We start from the raw sequence: 18,269 nt of genomic DNA on the forward strand, positions 1-18,269 counted from the left end.
TTATTATTATTGATATAAGTGCTTAAGGTTGAGAAATGTCTTCCAATAACTGCTCTAAGCGGATCCCATAGCTTATAACAATTAATGTTTGATTGTTTATTAGAAATTAATATTAATTTGGGTATGAATTTCTTCTTTCACCAAGAAGTTTTTTAATAGTTGTTTTCTTTTAATTTCTAAGTGGAAGGGCCATTCTATTTTTATTTTGTCATTCATTTCTAATATGATCACACTGTGTGTAATATTTCTACCTCATGGAATTTATTGATGCTCTCTTGATGTCCTCATATTTGATCAGATGTTCTGAATGTTCCATGGGCATTTTAGGAGAAAGGGGATTAGGGTATAAAGTTCTATATATAATCATAAGATGTGCCTTGATTATGTCATCTCTGCCTTCTGTATGCTTACTGACTCTGTCCACTTGACCTGTTTTGCCCTGAGTGGTGTGTCTTAAAGCTTTCTATTCTTAGTGTCCTTCTATCTATTTTTCCTTGCATTTCCTGTAGTTTCTGCTACATAAAGGTAGTTGCTGTGTTATTTGGTATATACTTGTTCAGAACTATTATCTACATTGCAAATTGTGATTTTAGCCTTTAAAATGTCTTCTTTGTCGCTTTTAGTATTTTATAGCTTGACTGGCACTAAGGTGTGATACTAGGCTTACAACCCCTACTTTCGTCCTTTTTCCATTTGTCTGGTATACTTTGAGCCATCCCTGTGTTTTACCCTTTCCAACTCTTGTATACCACAGAGAGTTGGGTCTTGCCTTGCGAGCCCATTTGAAACGTTTCTCTTTTAACAGGTTAGTTATACTCATTCACATATATCTCTATGACTTATATTCTTGGTCTTACGTCTGTCATGTCTTACGTAACTGTTACGGGTTATAAGATATACTCGGCTATTTCTTTCACTATGTGGTGTTTTCTTTTTAAGATTTTATTTATTTATTTGACAGAGAGAGGGAGCACAAGCAGGGGGAGCAGCAGAGGGAAAGAGAGAGAGAGCATGAGTGGGGGTGGGGGCAGAGGGAGAGGAAGAAACAGGTTCCCCACTGAGCAGGGAGCCGGATGCAGGGGTGGATCCCAGGACCCAGGGATCATGACCTGAGCTGAAGGCAGATGCTTAACCGACTGAGCCACCCAGATGCCCCTGTGTGATGTTTTCCTTACTGTTTTTTCCCATTTCTTTTGGTATTTAGGGAATTTAAGAGTTTCACACCCCTTTCCTGTAGTCTGTGCACTGACATATCAGGATCCTTTTTCAGTTTGTTCATATTTAAGACGGACTTTCTCTTGCCAGCAGTGACTTCAGATCAATATTGGGCCGCTCCCTGCCCCTCTCTTCTCTTTTCCATACAGTCCTGCTCTCCACAAAGGCTTGCAGCAAAAGCATGAGAAACAGCTCTGCCTGGGTGTCGTGCTTGTTTTTCTACTTACACATAATTTAAAGTTTATAGCATTCTGTTTTGGTTATGCTGCAGGCCTGGGCTTTCTATAGTTTTATTTGTTCTTCTTGTTAATCTGCATTTTTTTTTTTTTTTTGGATTTAGATGACCACCATTTTTCTCAGTTGCCTGGAAGTAACTTGGAAAATTCTTCACTTTTTAAAGTTCCCCAAAGTGAGCCTTTATGTAAAGTGCAGGGTTGGTTTTGTTGTTTAATTTTTTTAAGGCAGGTTTTTGTTTGTAATTCTTCTTCACTTGGTTCTTCATAGATGAGATGGAGCAATAAAATAATGAGACATATTGAATAAGCAATGCGAGAAAAATTAGTCTTAATAGCTGCTTAAGTATTAGGTTTACACAAAGCAAGACCCATCTATATTCAGTCACTCTTCCAGATGGGTGTGAACAAAACATTTGGTTTTATCCAGAAGATGCAAATTCAGATGCCTCCAAGTAATCGGCCCAGAATATGCATGTGGAGATTTGGGTTATAAATAATAGGGAATGTTGGGGTCTGAAAATAAGTGGAGAATATCTGCCTAAGCCTAAAGATGTTTGATTTTAAACCCGGCATGCACTGAAAGGCAGTGTAGTAAAGTATTTGGACATTTGGACCCCGGACCTCGATTGCCTGGGTCCTACCCAGACCTCCCACCCCATATCACGTGGCTATATGACTTCAGATGGGTTAGTTTACCTGCCTAAGTCTGTTTCCTCCTCTACAAAAAGCAGATACTTCGGAGTGTTGTGAGGATTAAATAAATGCTATTTTGGACCCAAAGAGTCCAAACAGTGCCTGAGAGAGGCATGAAGCAGATGCTCTTGCTGTTGTTATGACGATGGTGGTGTCGATGCTACCACATGACAGAATCCAGGACCTCTTGGACCAAACCCCATTGTCTCGTGGAGCACAGAGCAGTGGGGGGCATCTGGAGGAGGAAGGCAAGAGGAAAAGAACAAGTATTTATAAGTGACGACCCCATGGTCGGCACTGTGTGAGCCGTCACCACGTGTCAATCCAAGGTTTCCATATCCATCACTCTCAGAACTTCCCGGCAATCCCACATCTCCTCCGGTAGCTCTTCTGCCCATTCCCACACATTCTGCACGATTTCACCTCTTTCCTGAAGACCCCGCCCTCCACTTCCTCCACCTGCCTTCCCAGCAGACAGCTAAGGCAGATAGTGAACACAGCCCCGTCACAGAAGCTGGGTTCAGAGCTCAGGTGAGCCACCTAGAAACTGTGCCCCTGAATAAGACTCCCGGCTTCTCTGAGGATGACGATGGGACCTATGTCACAGGGTTGTGGAGATTCAATAAAATAATGCAGATAGACCCCAATAATGATTAGCTGATTAGATAACCTCACTTTCTATTTTGCAGAGATGATGGAAGCCATCAGACACTAACTCCTTCTACCTCCTGCTTCCCACCCATATGTCTATCCTTCTCCCTTCCCTCCCACCTCCCTAGAAGAATCTCTCTCTCTGGCACAAGGCTGTGCCCTCCATCCATCCCTGGATCTCCTCCCTTCTGCCTCCTTAGTGACCCTAATCTGCTTTTAAATCTCTCCTCCGTACCGCTTACCTTTCTTTTCTCTTAATTTCCCTCAAGCCCCAGGGAAGCCCTCAAGCTTCACAAAGACCTCGATTTTCCTTCCTAGTGGGTGTTCTCCATCTCTTCTTTGCAGCCTGTACCAGTCAGCGTCCCCAGAGAAACAGAGCTCTCTGGGGTATCCGACATTTCTTGAGGATCTCCCTGTGGCTTCAGGGACACTCCCACCCCCCATCAAGTTTTCTTTTTCTACCTGCTGACCACACCTCCATTTCCCTTGCAGGTGCTTTGGTGACCTGGTCTGCTGGCCCCCATAGCCCATTCTCATCTCAGCACGCGGGGCAGTCTTGAACCCCTGCAGTCCGCTAGCCGCATGTGTCCCCCTCTGCCCAGCTCTGGCCGCTAGGGTCAGTGATGCTACTGTTGAGATTTACACAAGAGAACAGACCCAGACAGATTCCAGAGTTGGCCACAGCAAAAACTGGGCTCTGTCTGCTCTTGCCCCCCCATCCCCATTCACACCATCTGGGTTTGGGGTGGGCTTCTTGTGGATCCAGTTGTTGGGGTAAGAAAACATTCCTCATGGTTTCTCAGCCTCCAGATCCAGAACCAAGGGAAAGGCCTGTCAAAAGCATCACCTGAGAGTTCAATCTAGAGAAACTGGGATACCAGGCAGGTGCTCAATAGAACTAAGGACTAAGGAGCAAAGCAGAAGGCCTGTCATCCATCCGTTCCCACACTCACACGTTCCTTCACTTGGCAGATATTGATCAAGCTCTTCCTACATGTCAGGCACTGCTCTAGACCCCACGGATGTAGCGAGGAGTGAACCAAAGACCCTGCCCTCGTGCAGCTTAACCTCAGGTGGAGGGAGATAAGGACTGAACAGACGGAGAACTGCATGTGGAGTGTGTCAGTTACTGTGGGAAAAAGTGGAGAAGGCACGGGGCCTGAGCAGTGCTGGGGAGGCTGATTATTGGGTCATAAGGGACGGCCTCCCTGATACGGTGACATTTGAGGGGAGACCTGAGGATGTGAGCGCAGGAGCCAAGGGATGTTCTGGCAGAGGGGATAGCAGCTGCCAAGGCTCTGGAGCAGGCACTTCTATTGGAGAAATCTCAGAGAGACCAGTGCCTGGGTGGAGGGATGAACTCCAGTTCTAGGAGGAAGGAAGAAAGCTGGGACAGAGGGGGAACCCGAGCACTCTGGGGCCAGGCCTGCCGGCACCAGGTCCTCCACTAGTGCTCTGCCCATGGCTGAAGAAATTACACAATCCTGCATGGATGCCAAAATATCACCTTCATTACTAATAAAGCCTAAGTCGGAAGCAATAGCTTCATGTGTAGCCCAGTAGGGCCTGCTGAATAAACCCAGGATGGGGTGGATTCACACAATCAGAGAAACACGCAGGGCCGGCATCCCTTCATTGTCAGGGAGCGCCTGCCCCCAGAGGAGCAGCAGAGAACACTGTTGTCCACAGTCGCTAGGTCCCAAGAGGAAGGGGGCAGAACTGGGTCAAGCATGACTGCTCGCTCTTCCCAAATTGCACAGATCGGCCGCTCCACGTGACCTGGGCCAGAGTAAGTAAAAGAGCACAGAGAAAGGCCAGAAATCACTCCTTCATCTGGGAGGAATAGAGGGGAAGGGTTGTGCTCTCAACAACAGCTTTGGCTCCTGCAGGCTGGCAGGGGGAGCAATCCCTCTGTTCAGGCTTGGTTAGTATCAACTCTGGCTCTGTCAAGCTCGGCCCAGGAAGTGGGCTGGGTCTGAATCCACCAAGGGGTAGTCATCACATCCAGTGATGGAGAGTGGAGATGGGGAGCCGCAGGGATAGAGGCAGAGAAAAGGAGGCAGGGCTGACTACCAGGACGACAGACCTACCATTCCAGGCCAAAGGCCCCATGGGGAGTCACAGAATGATTTCTCTCGATTTGTCCAAGCTACAGATGTGCCTTCACGGAAGAAGGTGTGCCCACATGCTGATTTCAGGAGATAAAGATTTTGCTGCTAAAGAGACTATAGTTAAACTTAGGGCTGAACTTCACTCATGAGCTTGAGAAATACCAGGTGAGGAAAGGATGAGCTTTGGGGGATGTGGAATAATAGGAGGTCTTACCTCTCTTCTGTTTGGGTTGCAGCAATTACCTGTGGACACCCAGGCAACCCGATCAACGGCCTCACTCAGGGCAACCAGTTTAACCTCAACGACGTGGTCAAGTTTGTGTGCAACCCCGGGTATGTGGCTGAGGGGGCCACTAGGTCCCAGTGCCTGGCCAGTGGGCAGTGGAGCGACATGCTGCCCACCTGCAGAAGTGAGTCACCCTTCTTCTTCCACTTGGCCCCCAGTACCGCTGCCATTTGGGGTTCTGTGACCCAGAGGATTCAGTCCTGGAGTGATTTTAACACAGATAAGGAAAACTGAGAGCAGAGGAGGGTCATAAATGAGGATTTTCTCAGCCCCTTGACACAGCCACGTCTGTGTCAAGATTTCATCACTGGTTATACAAGCACAGCAAAAAAGGTGGGCCTTTCAAAACAGAAATGGAAAGCAATCTTCTCGTTTACATTGCGTAGAACAAATACTCATCATTATCCTGTAGAGCCCCATTCCTGATGAAAGAAAAAAGCGGGAAAGTTAGAATGAAAAATACAGAGCTGAGAGCATAGGGGTTGGGATGAAGCAGGGAGGAAGAACAGAACCCAAGGACTGGAGAGGCAGACTCTGTGCAGAGGGTATTCTGGCCCCATCTGGACGACTTAGGAAATAGTTTCTAAAACTTTTCGAGGCTGGTCACAGCAGTAGGGGCAAATGGAGCTGCCTTGTACCAGGAAGAGCCTGGCAGACTCCGTGACATCCGAGTGGAGCATCAATGCGGGCAGAACATGAATGAGTCCCGCCCTGACCTGGGGGTGGATCGAGTCTTCATAGTTGTGAGGGCGCAGAGTCCCTGGGACGATTGGCTCCTCGTTGCACTGTGTGCGGGTGCACAGTGATTGGCTGTGCAACGTGTGACAAGTCATTTGTAACCGGTGTTAAAGAACTCAGATTTTCAAGTAAATCAAGATGCATCCCAACTAACCCTAAAATAACATCCCTCTGGTAACATTTGAAGATGCCATCTTGAGTGAAAGAAGGTTCCAGAAAACACAGGAACAACTGTCATGACCTGGTGTTGTGCCTTCCTCCGATCATCTACTGAGGCAGGAAAGAATTTAGAACTTGGCTGCTGGGGGGGGTATTGTTATCCCACGTCCCCTTCTCGAAAGCCATGTTCCATCTCTGCAACACAAGATGCAAATTCTCCTGTAACTCTAGCTCCCGCCCCCACCAGTCCCTTCCCAGAGTAACAAGCTCAGGGACTGGTCTTGGAATCCAAGGGCTGGGGTAACATCTTAGAAGTGGTGGCCGCTGGTCCTGTTCCCGTCAGCCCATTCTCTACGCTTACAGAGTGACCTGTCTAAAACGCAAACCTGATCGAGTCGTCCCCTGTTAAAAATGCCTTCCCAGACTTCCCAATGCCCTCACAAAGGTACTGTCCTCTGCCTCGTCCTGACCTCTGTACTGGGACCTGGCTGCACTGAGCCTCTTCCAGTCCTATCACGCACACAACCCCAGGGCACTCCCTCAGTCTCCTCAAATGCATTCTTCTCTGTCCCCCTTGGTCTGGATGACTTTTACCCAACCATCGAGAACCAGCTTGAACATCTCCCCTTCTTGGAAGCCCTTACTGCTCCACCACCCTGCATTGGGCTCTCGATTACTGCTTTGTGCTTCTGGAACATTCTCTGCTACCCCTATCAGAGTGCTTATCAAACAACATAATTGCTGGTTTGTCCTTTTCTCTCTACACCAGCACTTCCCAACTGGGGATGATTGTATCCATCCCCCCGCCCCAACAGGGGACAGAGGTCTAGAGACATTTTTCATTGTCACCCCTGGAGGGCTTCTCTTGGCATCTAGTGGGTAGAGGCCAAGGATGCTGTTAAACATCCTATAATGCACAGGACTGCCCCCACAACAAAGAATTATCAACCAAAATGTCCATAGTGCCAAGGTAGAGAAAGCCCACTCTTGACTGCAAATTCCGTGGTATCTTTACTGCCCGACACACTGCTTGGCGCTCGGTGTACGGCCATAAAGAGTGTGAATCAATACATACTAAGTATTTGTTTTGTGACGCCAACTTCTATGAGCCTCAGAGGGGCTCATCAAAGGTAAAAATACCTTATACTTCGAAAACTTATCCAAGATTTAAAAAAATATACCTGTCCTGCCTACCTGATATGACGATTAGGAGACAATGGTAAGGATTTGAAAGCAAAAGCGCACATCATGGGTTATGAATAATACTGTCATTATCCTAAAATATCCCTCTGATTTTGAGTTAAGCTGCTTTGGAAACACTTTCAGCATGTAGCAGTCAAATTTATCCCCCAGGATATTAATCCTTCCCCGAAATACTCTTCAAAGTGGTTAAAACGGGTTCCAAAAAAGACCAGCCCCTGTTGGAGTCAGCTCAGACATCTCTGTCGTCAAGGATGGGGCGCCCAGAGGCGAAAGAGTCATGCCGTCCAGGGACTCATGTATTCAAACAACTCACCATCAAGGCAGATAAAGTTAGCAGTAGCGGTCTGTGCAGGAGAGCACTGCAGAGAGGCTAACCCGTCTGGGAGGAGGTGGGAAGGCTTCTCCAGGGAGGTGGAGTCTAGCCGACGTGGAAGAATGAATCCCTTAACCAGGTGATCAAGGTGGGCGATCAGGACGTACAGCAGCCTGAGGACCAGCTCACCCTCCCAGGCAGGATCGGCTCTGTGCTACCAGTTTCAGTCTGGAAATTCTGCCCTACTGGGAAGGCATGCCTGTTGGGACTTAGGAATTCTCATTTAAAAGCATAAGAAAATCTTCACATCCAGGTTTCTGTGTCTGATGGTCCCATTCCCTTACAGTCATCAACTGCACAGATCCTGGGCACCAAGAAAACAGCATTCGTCAAGTCCGTGCCAGTGGCCCACACAGGTTCAGCTACAGCACCACTGTGTCTTACCAGTGCAACCACGGCTTCTACCTCCTGGGCACCCCGGTGCTCAGCTGCCAGGGGGATGGCACGTGGGATCGGCCCCGCCCCCAGTGCCTCTGTAAGTAGATGTCATCTACTCCAAGTGACCCCCGTGCAGACTGACAGGGTGGCTCACGTCCAAGAACGTTCTCCCTCGTATATGTGTGTGCGTGTGTGTGTATGTGTTACATCACAATGACAGTCACTCTGGCTGCTCCTTGGGCCCCTGTTGGGTTACTTCCCACACCAACTCAAGCACTGTCTTTCTTCCGGGCCAGAGGCCTATTCTCTTTCCTCTCTGGTACGTTACTATCCTCTTCAGCCCTCGGGGGTCCCTTCCTTTACAACAGCTCCCTGTCGCGACGCTGTCTCCTACCTTACCCCTTCCTGGCTTTTCCAGAAAAACAACACATGACCCCCTTTCTTTTGAAGGACTGAAGCAGAAATGCCACAGACTCTGGAGGCTGGACATAGAGCCTACTTAATAATAATTTTTTTTAAAGTGGCAAAACAGACATCTGTCTCTTGCTCCTAGTCTTTGGAGAAAAGCTTTCAGTTTTTCACCATTAAGTATGATGTTAGTTGGAGAGTTTATATAAATTCCCTTTATGAGTGAGGAATTTCCCTTCTATTCCTAGTGAAAATTTTCCCTTCTATTTCTAGATTGTTGAACATTTTTATTTACCATGAAATGGCATTGGATTTTGTCAAATGCATTTTCTGCATCTATTGAAATGACCATGTTGTCCCCCACCCCCGTTCATTCTATCAATATATGGTGTATTACATTGATTGATTTTCATATGTTGAACCACTCTTGTGTTCGGGGAACAAATATAATATATTTGTTGTATATATATTGGACAAATATAATCCTTTTAATCTGCTGCTGGACTTCGTTTGCTAGTATTTTGTTGAGGATTTTTGCAGCGATGTTCCTAAGGGATATCAGTCTGTGGTTTCTTTTCTTTGTGATGTCTTTGGCTCTAGTATCAGGGTGATGCTGCCTTCCTAAAATGAGTTGGGAAATGTCCCTCTTCTTCTATTTTTAGGAATAGGAAGATTGGTGTTACTTCTTTAAAAATTCGATAGAATTCAGCAGTGAAGTCATCTAGTCCTAGGCTTTTCTTTGAAAGTTTTTTGATTATTGATTGATTCTATTTATTCGCTATAATTCTATTCAGATATTCCACTTCTTCTTGAGTAAGTTTTGGTAGTCTGTGTACATCTAAGAATTTGTCCATTTCATCTGGATTATCTAATTTGTTTGCATACAACTGTTCATATTCATAGTATTCAATAATCCTTTTTTATTCCTACAAGATTGGTTGGTAGTAATGTTCCCATTTTCATTCTTCATTTAGTAATTTGAATCATTCTCTCTCCTCTCTCTTCTCTCTCTCTCTGTAAAAATTGTCTATTTATTTAAGAGAGAGAGAGCTGGGGGAGGGCAGAGGAAGAGGGAGCGAATCTCCAGCAGACTCCCCACTGAGCGTGGAGCCCAACACGGGGCTCAGTCCACGACTCTGAGATCAGGACCTGAGCCAAAATGAAGAGTCAGACACTTAACTGACTGTGCCACCCAGGCACCCCCACATTTGTCAATTTTATTGATCTTTTAAAAGAACCAACTTTTGGTTTTGCTTATCTTCTCTATTGTTTTTCTATTTAATTTATCTCTGCCATTAACTTTATTATTTCCCTTCTTCTGTTTGCTTTGGGTTCAATTTGCTCTTCTTTTTCTAGTTTATTAAGGGGAAAGGTTGGGTTGTTGGTTTGAGATCTTTCTTCTTTTTAATGTAGGCATTTACAGCTATAAATTTCTCTCTGAGCACTGCTCTCACTGTTTTGGTATGTTTTGTTTTCATTTTTGTTCACCTCACAGTATTTTCTAATTATTTTTCCAATTTCTTCTTTAACCTATTGATCATTTAGGAGTGGTTGTTTAATTTCCATATTATTTGTAAATTTTTCAAATTTCCTTCTGTTACTGACTTTTAATTTCATTGCATTGTGTTTGGAGAACATACTTTGTATAACTTCAATCTTTTTAAATTTATGGAGACTTATTTTATGGCTTAACACACAGCCTATCCTAGAGAATGTTCCATGTGTACTTGAGAAGAGAGTATTTTCTGCTATTATTGGGTGGAGTGTTCTCCAGATGATTGTGAGCTCTAGTTGGTTTATAGCATTGGTCACTATATTTTCTTGTAGGTCTTTTGTCAGGTTGTTCTATGGGGTAGTGAAATCTCATACTTTTATTGTTGATTTGCCTATTTCTCCCTTCAATTCTGTTAGTTTTTGTTTCATGTATTTGGAGTCTCTGTTGTTAGGTGCATATATGTTTATAATTTTTATATCTTATTGATGGATTGATCCTTTTAATCACTATAAAATGTCCTTTTTGTGTTTAATGACAATTTTTTTATTTAAACTCAATTAGCCAACGTATAGTACATCATTAGTTTTTGATGTAGTGTTCAATGATTCATTAGTTGCATATAACACCCAGTGCTCATTACATCATGTACCTTCCTTAATGCCCATCATCCAGTTACCCCATCCACCTGCCTACCTCCCTTTCCACAACCCTCAGTTTGTTTCTCAGAATCTATCCTGTCTGATATTAGGATAGCCACACCAGGCTCTGTTTGGTTGCTGTACACATGGTATATCTTTTCCCATCTTTTACTCTCAGTCCATTTGTGTCTTTGAATCTAAAGTATGTCTCTTTTAGACTGCATATGGTTGGATCATGTTTTTTATCCATTTTGGTAATATCTGTCTTTAGGTGTTTAATCAACATTTCATGTAATTATTGATAAGGTGGGTTTTACATCTGCCATTTTGCTATTTGTTTTCTATGTATCTTATGGTCCTGTGTTTTTTAGTTTTGGGGTTTTGGGAGGTTTTTTGGTTCTCTGTTCTCCTATTGCTGCTTTCTTTTTCGTTAAATAGATCTTTTCTAATGTAACATTTTAATTTCTTTGTAATTTCACTGTTGGTTTTTTTTTTAATTTTTTTATTGTTATGTTAATCCCCATACATTACATCATTAGTTTTAGATGTAGTGTTCCATGATTCATTATTTGTGCATAACACCCAGTGCTCCATGCAGAACGTGCCCTCCTCAATACCCATCACCAGGCTAACCCATCCTCCCAACCCCCTCCCCTCTAGAACCCTCAGTTTGTTTTTCAGAGTCCATTGTCTCTCATGGTTCTTCTCCCCCTCCGATTTCCCCCCCTTCATTCTTCCCCTCCTGCTACATTCTTCTTCTTCTTTTTTTCTTTCTTAACATATATTGCATTATTTGTTTCAGAGGTACAGATCTGAGATTCAACAGTCTTGCACAATTCACAGCGCTCACCAGAACACATACCCTTCCCAGTGTCCATCACCCAGTCACCCCATCCCTCCCACCCCACCCCCCACTCCAGCAACCCTCAGATTGTTTCCTGAGATTAAGAATTCCTCATATCAGTGAGGTCATATGTTCAATATCGCTCGGCATCAGGGAAATCCAAATCAAAACCTCAATGAGATACCACCTCACACCAGTCAGAATGGCTAAAATTAACAAGTCAGGAAATGACAGATGTTGGCGGGGATGCGGAGAAAGGGGAACCCTCGTACACTGTTGGTGGGAATGCAAGCTGGTGCAGCCACTCTGGAAAACAGTATGGAGGTTCCTCACTGTTTTTTAAGTTATTTTCTTAGTGGTTACTCTGAAAATTACAATTAACATTTTAACTTATAACAACATAGTTTGTAGTAATACTAATGTAATTTCAGTTGTATGCAGAAGCTTTGCTCCTACATAGCTCCATTGCCTGCCCCCTCCTTTGTGCTGTTACTAGTATACAAATTACATCTTTAGACATTGCATACCTATCAGCACACATTTCCAATTATTGCTTCATGCCATTTCTCAGCTAGGAGAAGAAAAATTACAAACAACAAATACACTTATACTGTAGTTTATGTTTATCTATGTAGTTACCTTTACCAGAGTTTTTTTAGTTCTGCATGTACCTTCAAGTCCTTTCAGTTCAGCCTGACAGACTTCCTGTAGAATTTCTTTATAATTTAGAATTTCTTTCTAGGTTTGCTAATGGTGCATTCTCTCAGTCTTTGTTTATCCAGGAATGTCTTAATTTCCCCTTCATATTTGAAGGATAGTTTTGCTAGCTATAGAATTCTTGGTTGATAGTCTTTTTTTTTTTTTTTTTTTTTTTGGTCACTTTAAACATGTCAAATTACTGACATATTTAGATTTTAAATCTACCATCTTATTTTGTGTTTCCTGTTCTACCCACTCATTTCTCTTTTTCTCCTTTTTTATTGGATTAACTATTTTTATAACTCCATTTTTTTCTTCTCTGCTAATAAGTAAGTTATATGCTCTACATTTTAATGGCTACATTAGAAATTATAGCAGGAACACTTCACTTATCAAAGTCTAAAGTTAATCTCTCTTCCTCCTATATTGTACAAGAACATTAGAACACTTTAACTCCATTTACATTTTTCTGACTTTTACATTATTGTTTTCTTATATCTTAATTTTGCCTTGTTTTTTAAACCCACAATGTATTATTGTTGTTGTTCTATGCAATTATTGTTCACTTGGATTTATCCACATATTTGCCATTTTGTTTGCTTTTCATTTATTCTTATACCTTGTCCTTCCTCATGGATCATTTTCCTGTTCTTTGAAGGGCATCCTTTAGAATCTTATTTAATGAAGATCTATGGGTGGCAAGCACTCTCAGTTTTTGTTTGTCTATAATATGTTTATTTGTTCCTCATTTTTTGAAGATATTTTTGGTAGGTTTAGAAATCCAGGTTGGCAGTTATTTTCTCTCAGCCCATTAAAGAAATCTTTTTAATATCTTCTGACCTCTTTTATTGCTATGGAGAAGTCGGCTATCAGTCTTTCACTCCTTTGAAAAGTCTGTCTCTGTCTTTGGTGTTCTGCATTTTCTGTAGTTATTAAATGATAATTTAGCTGGATCAGAAGTCCAAGTAGACACATTTCTCTTGGTGGACTTTGCTGGCATTTACTATTACTGAGAAGTCTGCTTTCAATCTAATCATTGTACCTTTTACGTCATCTTTTTTTTTACTTCACTGACTTTAGGATCCTCTCTTTCTTGTTGGCATTCTGGATTCTTTTACACTATGTTTAGCTATTTTATTTATCCTTCTTAGGATTCATTATGCTTCCTGGATTTTTTGACATCTGGGGAATTCTCAGCTATGGAGTTCTATAAATATTGTCTCCCCTCATTCTCTTCCTTCACTACTTCTGGGACTCCCAACATTAGATCTTCTTGTGCAATTCTCTATGTGTCTGAAACTCATTCATATTTCCAATCTCTGATAGATTTCCCTGGGTCTCTCCATGTTAGTTACATTAATATTACTAGGGGTCTTTTAGCTTGAACTAATTTAAAGTAGAACTAAAATTCTGTCTGGATAATCAGCTATCACTAGGCTTGGTGGGCTTTTCACCTCTACCTATAAATCTTCTCATTATTTTGCTACATAGATGAGTTTGTTCTTTTTTTAAATATTTTATTTTATTTTATTATGCTATGTTAGTCACCATACAATACATCATTATTTTTTGATATAGTGATCCATGATTCATTGTTTTCATATAACACCCAGTGCTCCATGCAGTATGTGCCCTCCTTAATACCCATCACCAGGCTAACCCTCCCCTCTAAAACCCTCAGTTTGTTTCTCGGAGTCCATAGTCTCTCATGGTTCGTCTCTAAAAATTGTTCATAGGTAGCTTGTCTGTCCTACCATTTGCTAATTATCATTTTAGCTATGTCTTAGTTGAGGTTTAACTGTTCACTGAGTTTCTATTTTCAGTTATTTCTTTTGTATTTGAGATGTTTTATTTGGTTGTTGTTCAAATTTGCTTGATTATTTCCATTGTGTTTCCTCTATAAATGTGTTCTTTTTATGTCTTTCACATATTAAATATACTTATAATGCCTTCCATATCTAATCATTACAATATCATCATCTTTATGACTCTAATTCGGCTATTGTTGTTTCTGCTGATTCTCACCTATGGTGACTTTTTTCTCATGTGTTTTATTATGTTTCCACTGTAATCTCTTATTGGGCTGAATTTAATCTGCAGGAACCATGAACCAGGCTCTCAGTCTTATAGAAGCCAAAGCCTAGAAACAGGCTAGCCATTATCTCTCAAAACAAATTACTAATGCTCAATAGTTGCTGATATTTTTTACTCCAGAAAACCAATTGTAACTTCTTTTTCTCGTTAGGATTTACAAGGTGCTAAACTCTGCCTTCACTAATTACTGAGACCACTGCATTCTATCATTATTAGGGACATAGAAACCAAATAGAAACCAAAACCAAGAGGCAGGTCTGCTCTTCTTTTTAGAGCAGCTTTCCCCAGGACAGCAATGTTTATTACTCACTCTGAATATGAGCTTCAGCAGGATTTCCAGAAAGATGATATACTAACACAAGAACCCAATTAGACTATTCACTTGTTGATGGGGGAAAAAGTAAAGACATTTTTCCCTAGATTTTATGAGAATATTTCAAAAACACAAGACCCTGAGGAACTTTCATTGCCTATATGATCCCAAGTGACTCCCAGTAAAACCATTTTCACTGCTATTTCATGATTATCATGACATTATTTTAGTGGGCTAACTGAATTTTTACTTCTGGAAGACCAAAGTACCTGTGAACAGGCTTATGGAAAATTGTAGAGTACTTTACATATCCATCTGATCAATTCAGTTAATAAAAATCAGCTGTTCCTTCCAGGTGAAGGCAAACTGTTTTAATTGGCATGGATGTGCAGGGACCAAGGAAAATGCATGACCCAGGTCTCTATCATATGCTATTTCCCTGATAAAGTGCTTTAGAAAACAGTGGAAGCCCTGGAGGCTGGCCAGCCATTAGTATAACCCTCATACTTGGGGTTTAGGAACCTGGTCCTTTTCCTTTTGCTGTAGGACTCAGCATAGCCCACACCCAACCATTAATTCTGATATTGTTTTTTGCTTAATTATAATTTTATACTTTTTCCTCAATCCCCTGTTATATATGTATTCTGTGTAAGGCAAGAAAGTCTGATATTATTTGCAGTGCTAAATATCTATCTTGCCTATTTTTATGTACACATTTAAACTTATTTGCAGTTAAAAAAAATTTTTTTAACTAATTTGCTGTTACAAACTACACAGCTACTGCAGGATCTGGAGATCCCATATGGACGTGGGCATAAACATTAAAAACATTTTTAAAATGTTTTTATATTGACAAATGGAGAAATGCAGTAGCAGTTAATCACCTTCTCTGTGTTCTTCACCTCCCTGATTTGTATGCAAATACACACTGAATATAAGTTGTTCCTCTTTATTATTATCTTATATCCTTTTCTTGTTGTTCCTTACCCACAGCAGCCAAATGGTATTGATACTATTTTATCTTTTGTCACAAATATTTTTATTGTTGACTTATTCCTTCTTTAAAAGAACAAACCACAGGAAAGGAATAAAACAATAGAGTATACTCTGGTTGCTAATTTTACAGATACCCAAGTGGCCTAGATCAAGTCAGTGACAAATAAATAATTTCAGGCATTGCGTATACATTTTTTAAGACTATTAGATAATACCGTAATTTAACACTATCCTCAAATTAGCCAAAGAAAAATTTTAAAGCCAAATAAGAACATCAGAAAAACAACCAGCCAACTATAATCACAGAAATCAGTAGAAGTAGAGGGGAGGGGTTTAGGGGGATGGGTTAGCCCAGTGATGGGTATTAAGGAGGGCACATATTGAATGGAGCACTGTGTGTTATACGCAAACAATGAATTATGGAACACTACATCAAAAACTAATGATGCAATGAATGATGACTAACATAACATAATAAAATAAAATAAAAAAAAAAGAAGTAGCCAACATATATGTGTACCTATGTACATCAATAAACATGAAAATGTTCTTATCAGTGTTATTCATAAAAGCCCAAAACAGGAAACAATCCAAAAGTCTCTCAACAGGAAATAGTCCAAAAGTCCCTCAACAGGAAATGGATAAAAAAATATGGTATATTCACACAGTGATAGGACAGTCAACCTTGAAGATGGTCCCAATGACTCCACCTACTGTATTCATGCCTTTATGTAGTATCTTCCTATATTGTACCAGGGTTGGTCTGTGTCAAGTGGAGGTGTGTGACTTACAAAGTTAGGTCATAAAAGACATTTCTACCTCCACCTTGCTCTCTTGGATCCATCACCCTGGGGGAAGCCAGTCAGTTATCTGTTGCCGTGTAACAAACATCTCTAAACTTAAAATAGCAACTGTTTGTATTTTCTCACAATGATGTAAGTCTAGAATTCAAGGCTTAGCAAATTCAAGGCTTAGCAGGTGTATTAGTCTGAGTTCTCCAAAGAAACAGTAGCCAATGGGAGATTGTATAGATACAGATATAAGTATAGGTCTAGATACATGTTTTTATATCCATATTTTATATCTAGATCTAGATCCAAGATGGCCTCACTCACATGTCAGGGAACTTGGTCCCAGCTGTTGCCTGGGGCATCATGATTATTCTCCACATGGCTACTGTCTCCATGTAATTTCTTATCATTCAGTAGTCTAAGACAGACTTCCTTACATGGTGGCAGTCATATTCCAAGAAAATGATGGCAGAAGCTGCTTGGCCTCTTAATCCACAACCCACGCAACATCACTTCCACCACATTCCAGTGGTCAAAGCAGATCACAAGGCCAGCCCAGATTCAAGGGGAGGCAAAACAGGCTCCATGTCTTGATGCAAGGAATTGTTGACAGTAGTCTCTGCAGATAATATACCATAGGCACTTAGAACATGAGCTGACACACATTAAGACCACAGTGAGAAATGTAGCTAGCCAAGACCTAGTCATACCATCCCTGTGCCTGGCCAAAATTCCATCATCAGGAACAGCATTGACCCAACTCACATGTTATCCCATTGGTCACCTGTCTGGGTCATCACCCATGCTGTGCCTTGTGCCCTTTTTGGGTACAAGCAATGACTACAAGGATCCCCTACCATACCACAAGGTTTAGTCCATCCAAGTCATTATCATCTCTTCTTGAACTACTGCGACAGCCCTGTCTTTCTTGCCACACTCTGGAATGTTGTCTACCTGTAGCCGGAATGATCTTATTAAAGTAGAATCAAATCACATCACTCCAGTGGTGTCCCATCATACAATCCAATTCTATGCCATGATCTGGTTCCGAGCAACCCGTCCGTCCAAGTCCTCCTCCATTCTTTCCTTGCTCAGTTCATTCCAGCAACCTTGGCTTTCTTGCTATCCCTCAAACACACCAAGCTAATTGTGCCTCTGGGGCCCTTTCTTCCCTCAGAATGCTCTTCCTGTAAATCTTGCATGACTGGCCTCTTTAGTTCACTCAAATCACTATTCAAATGACACCTCCTCAAAGAGATCTTCCTTAACCACCCTACTCAAAAATAGCACTCACAGCCCACCCCTGAATACCTTTTTCCTGATGGAGCTTTATTTTTCTTCATAACACCCCCTAGAATTACCTATTTTTTTAATTTATAGTCTCTCTTCTCCACTAGAATATAATTTCTGTAAGAGCATAGAAATTCTTCTCCCAACATATAAAACAGTGCCTAACACATAATAGGTACTCAATAAATATGTGTTGGGTAAATGAAAGAACCCGGGATCAACTGGGGCAAAAACAATGGGAAGCAAATGCAGTGATGTTGAGCACTGCCCTGCCCTATCCTGTATATCTCAATTCTGGTATTCTCATCTTTCCTTTTTAATTGAGATATAACTGACATACAACATAATATAAGTTTTGGGTATACAACATAATGATTTGATATTTGTATACATTGTGAAATGATCACCACAGTAAATCTAATTAACATCCATCACCATACACAGCTTTAGAATTTTGTTTCTTGTGTTAAGAATTTTAAGATCTAGTCTCTTAACAACTTTCAAATATGCGATACAGTATTAGTAACTATAGTTACTATGCTGTACATTACCTCTTGTGACTTATTAATGTTTGTTCCTTTTGACCCCCTTCACCCATGTGGCCCACCTCCCATCCCCTGCCTCTGGCAACCACCAATCTAGTCTCTGTATCTAAAAG

General features: G+C 41.7%; 1 protein-coding gene across 2 annotated transcripts in view; it reads left to right on the plus strand.

Moving 5' to 3' along the window:
• CSMD2 (CUB and Sushi multiple domains 2) overlaps window positions 1-18,269 on the plus strand; it is a 584,478-nt gene that overhangs the window by 528,391 nt on the left and 37,818 nt on the right. For both annotated transcript variants that reach the window (XM_036065279.2, XM_036065276.2), the window contains 2 exons: window positions 5,143-5,316; window positions 7,952-8,140. In XM_036065279.2, coding sequence (XP_035921172.2) covers window positions 5,143-5,316; window positions 7,952-8,140 — 363 coding nt within the window. The remainder of the gene's footprint in view (window positions 1-5,142; window positions 5,317-7,951; window positions 8,141-18,269) is intronic.

This window comes from Halichoerus grypus, chromosome 5, assembly GCF_964656455.1.
Source record: "Halichoerus grypus chromosome 5, mHalGry1.hap1.1, whole genome shotgun sequence".
NCBI lineage: Eukaryota > Metazoa > Chordata > Mammalia > Carnivora > Phocidae > Halichoerus > Halichoerus grypus.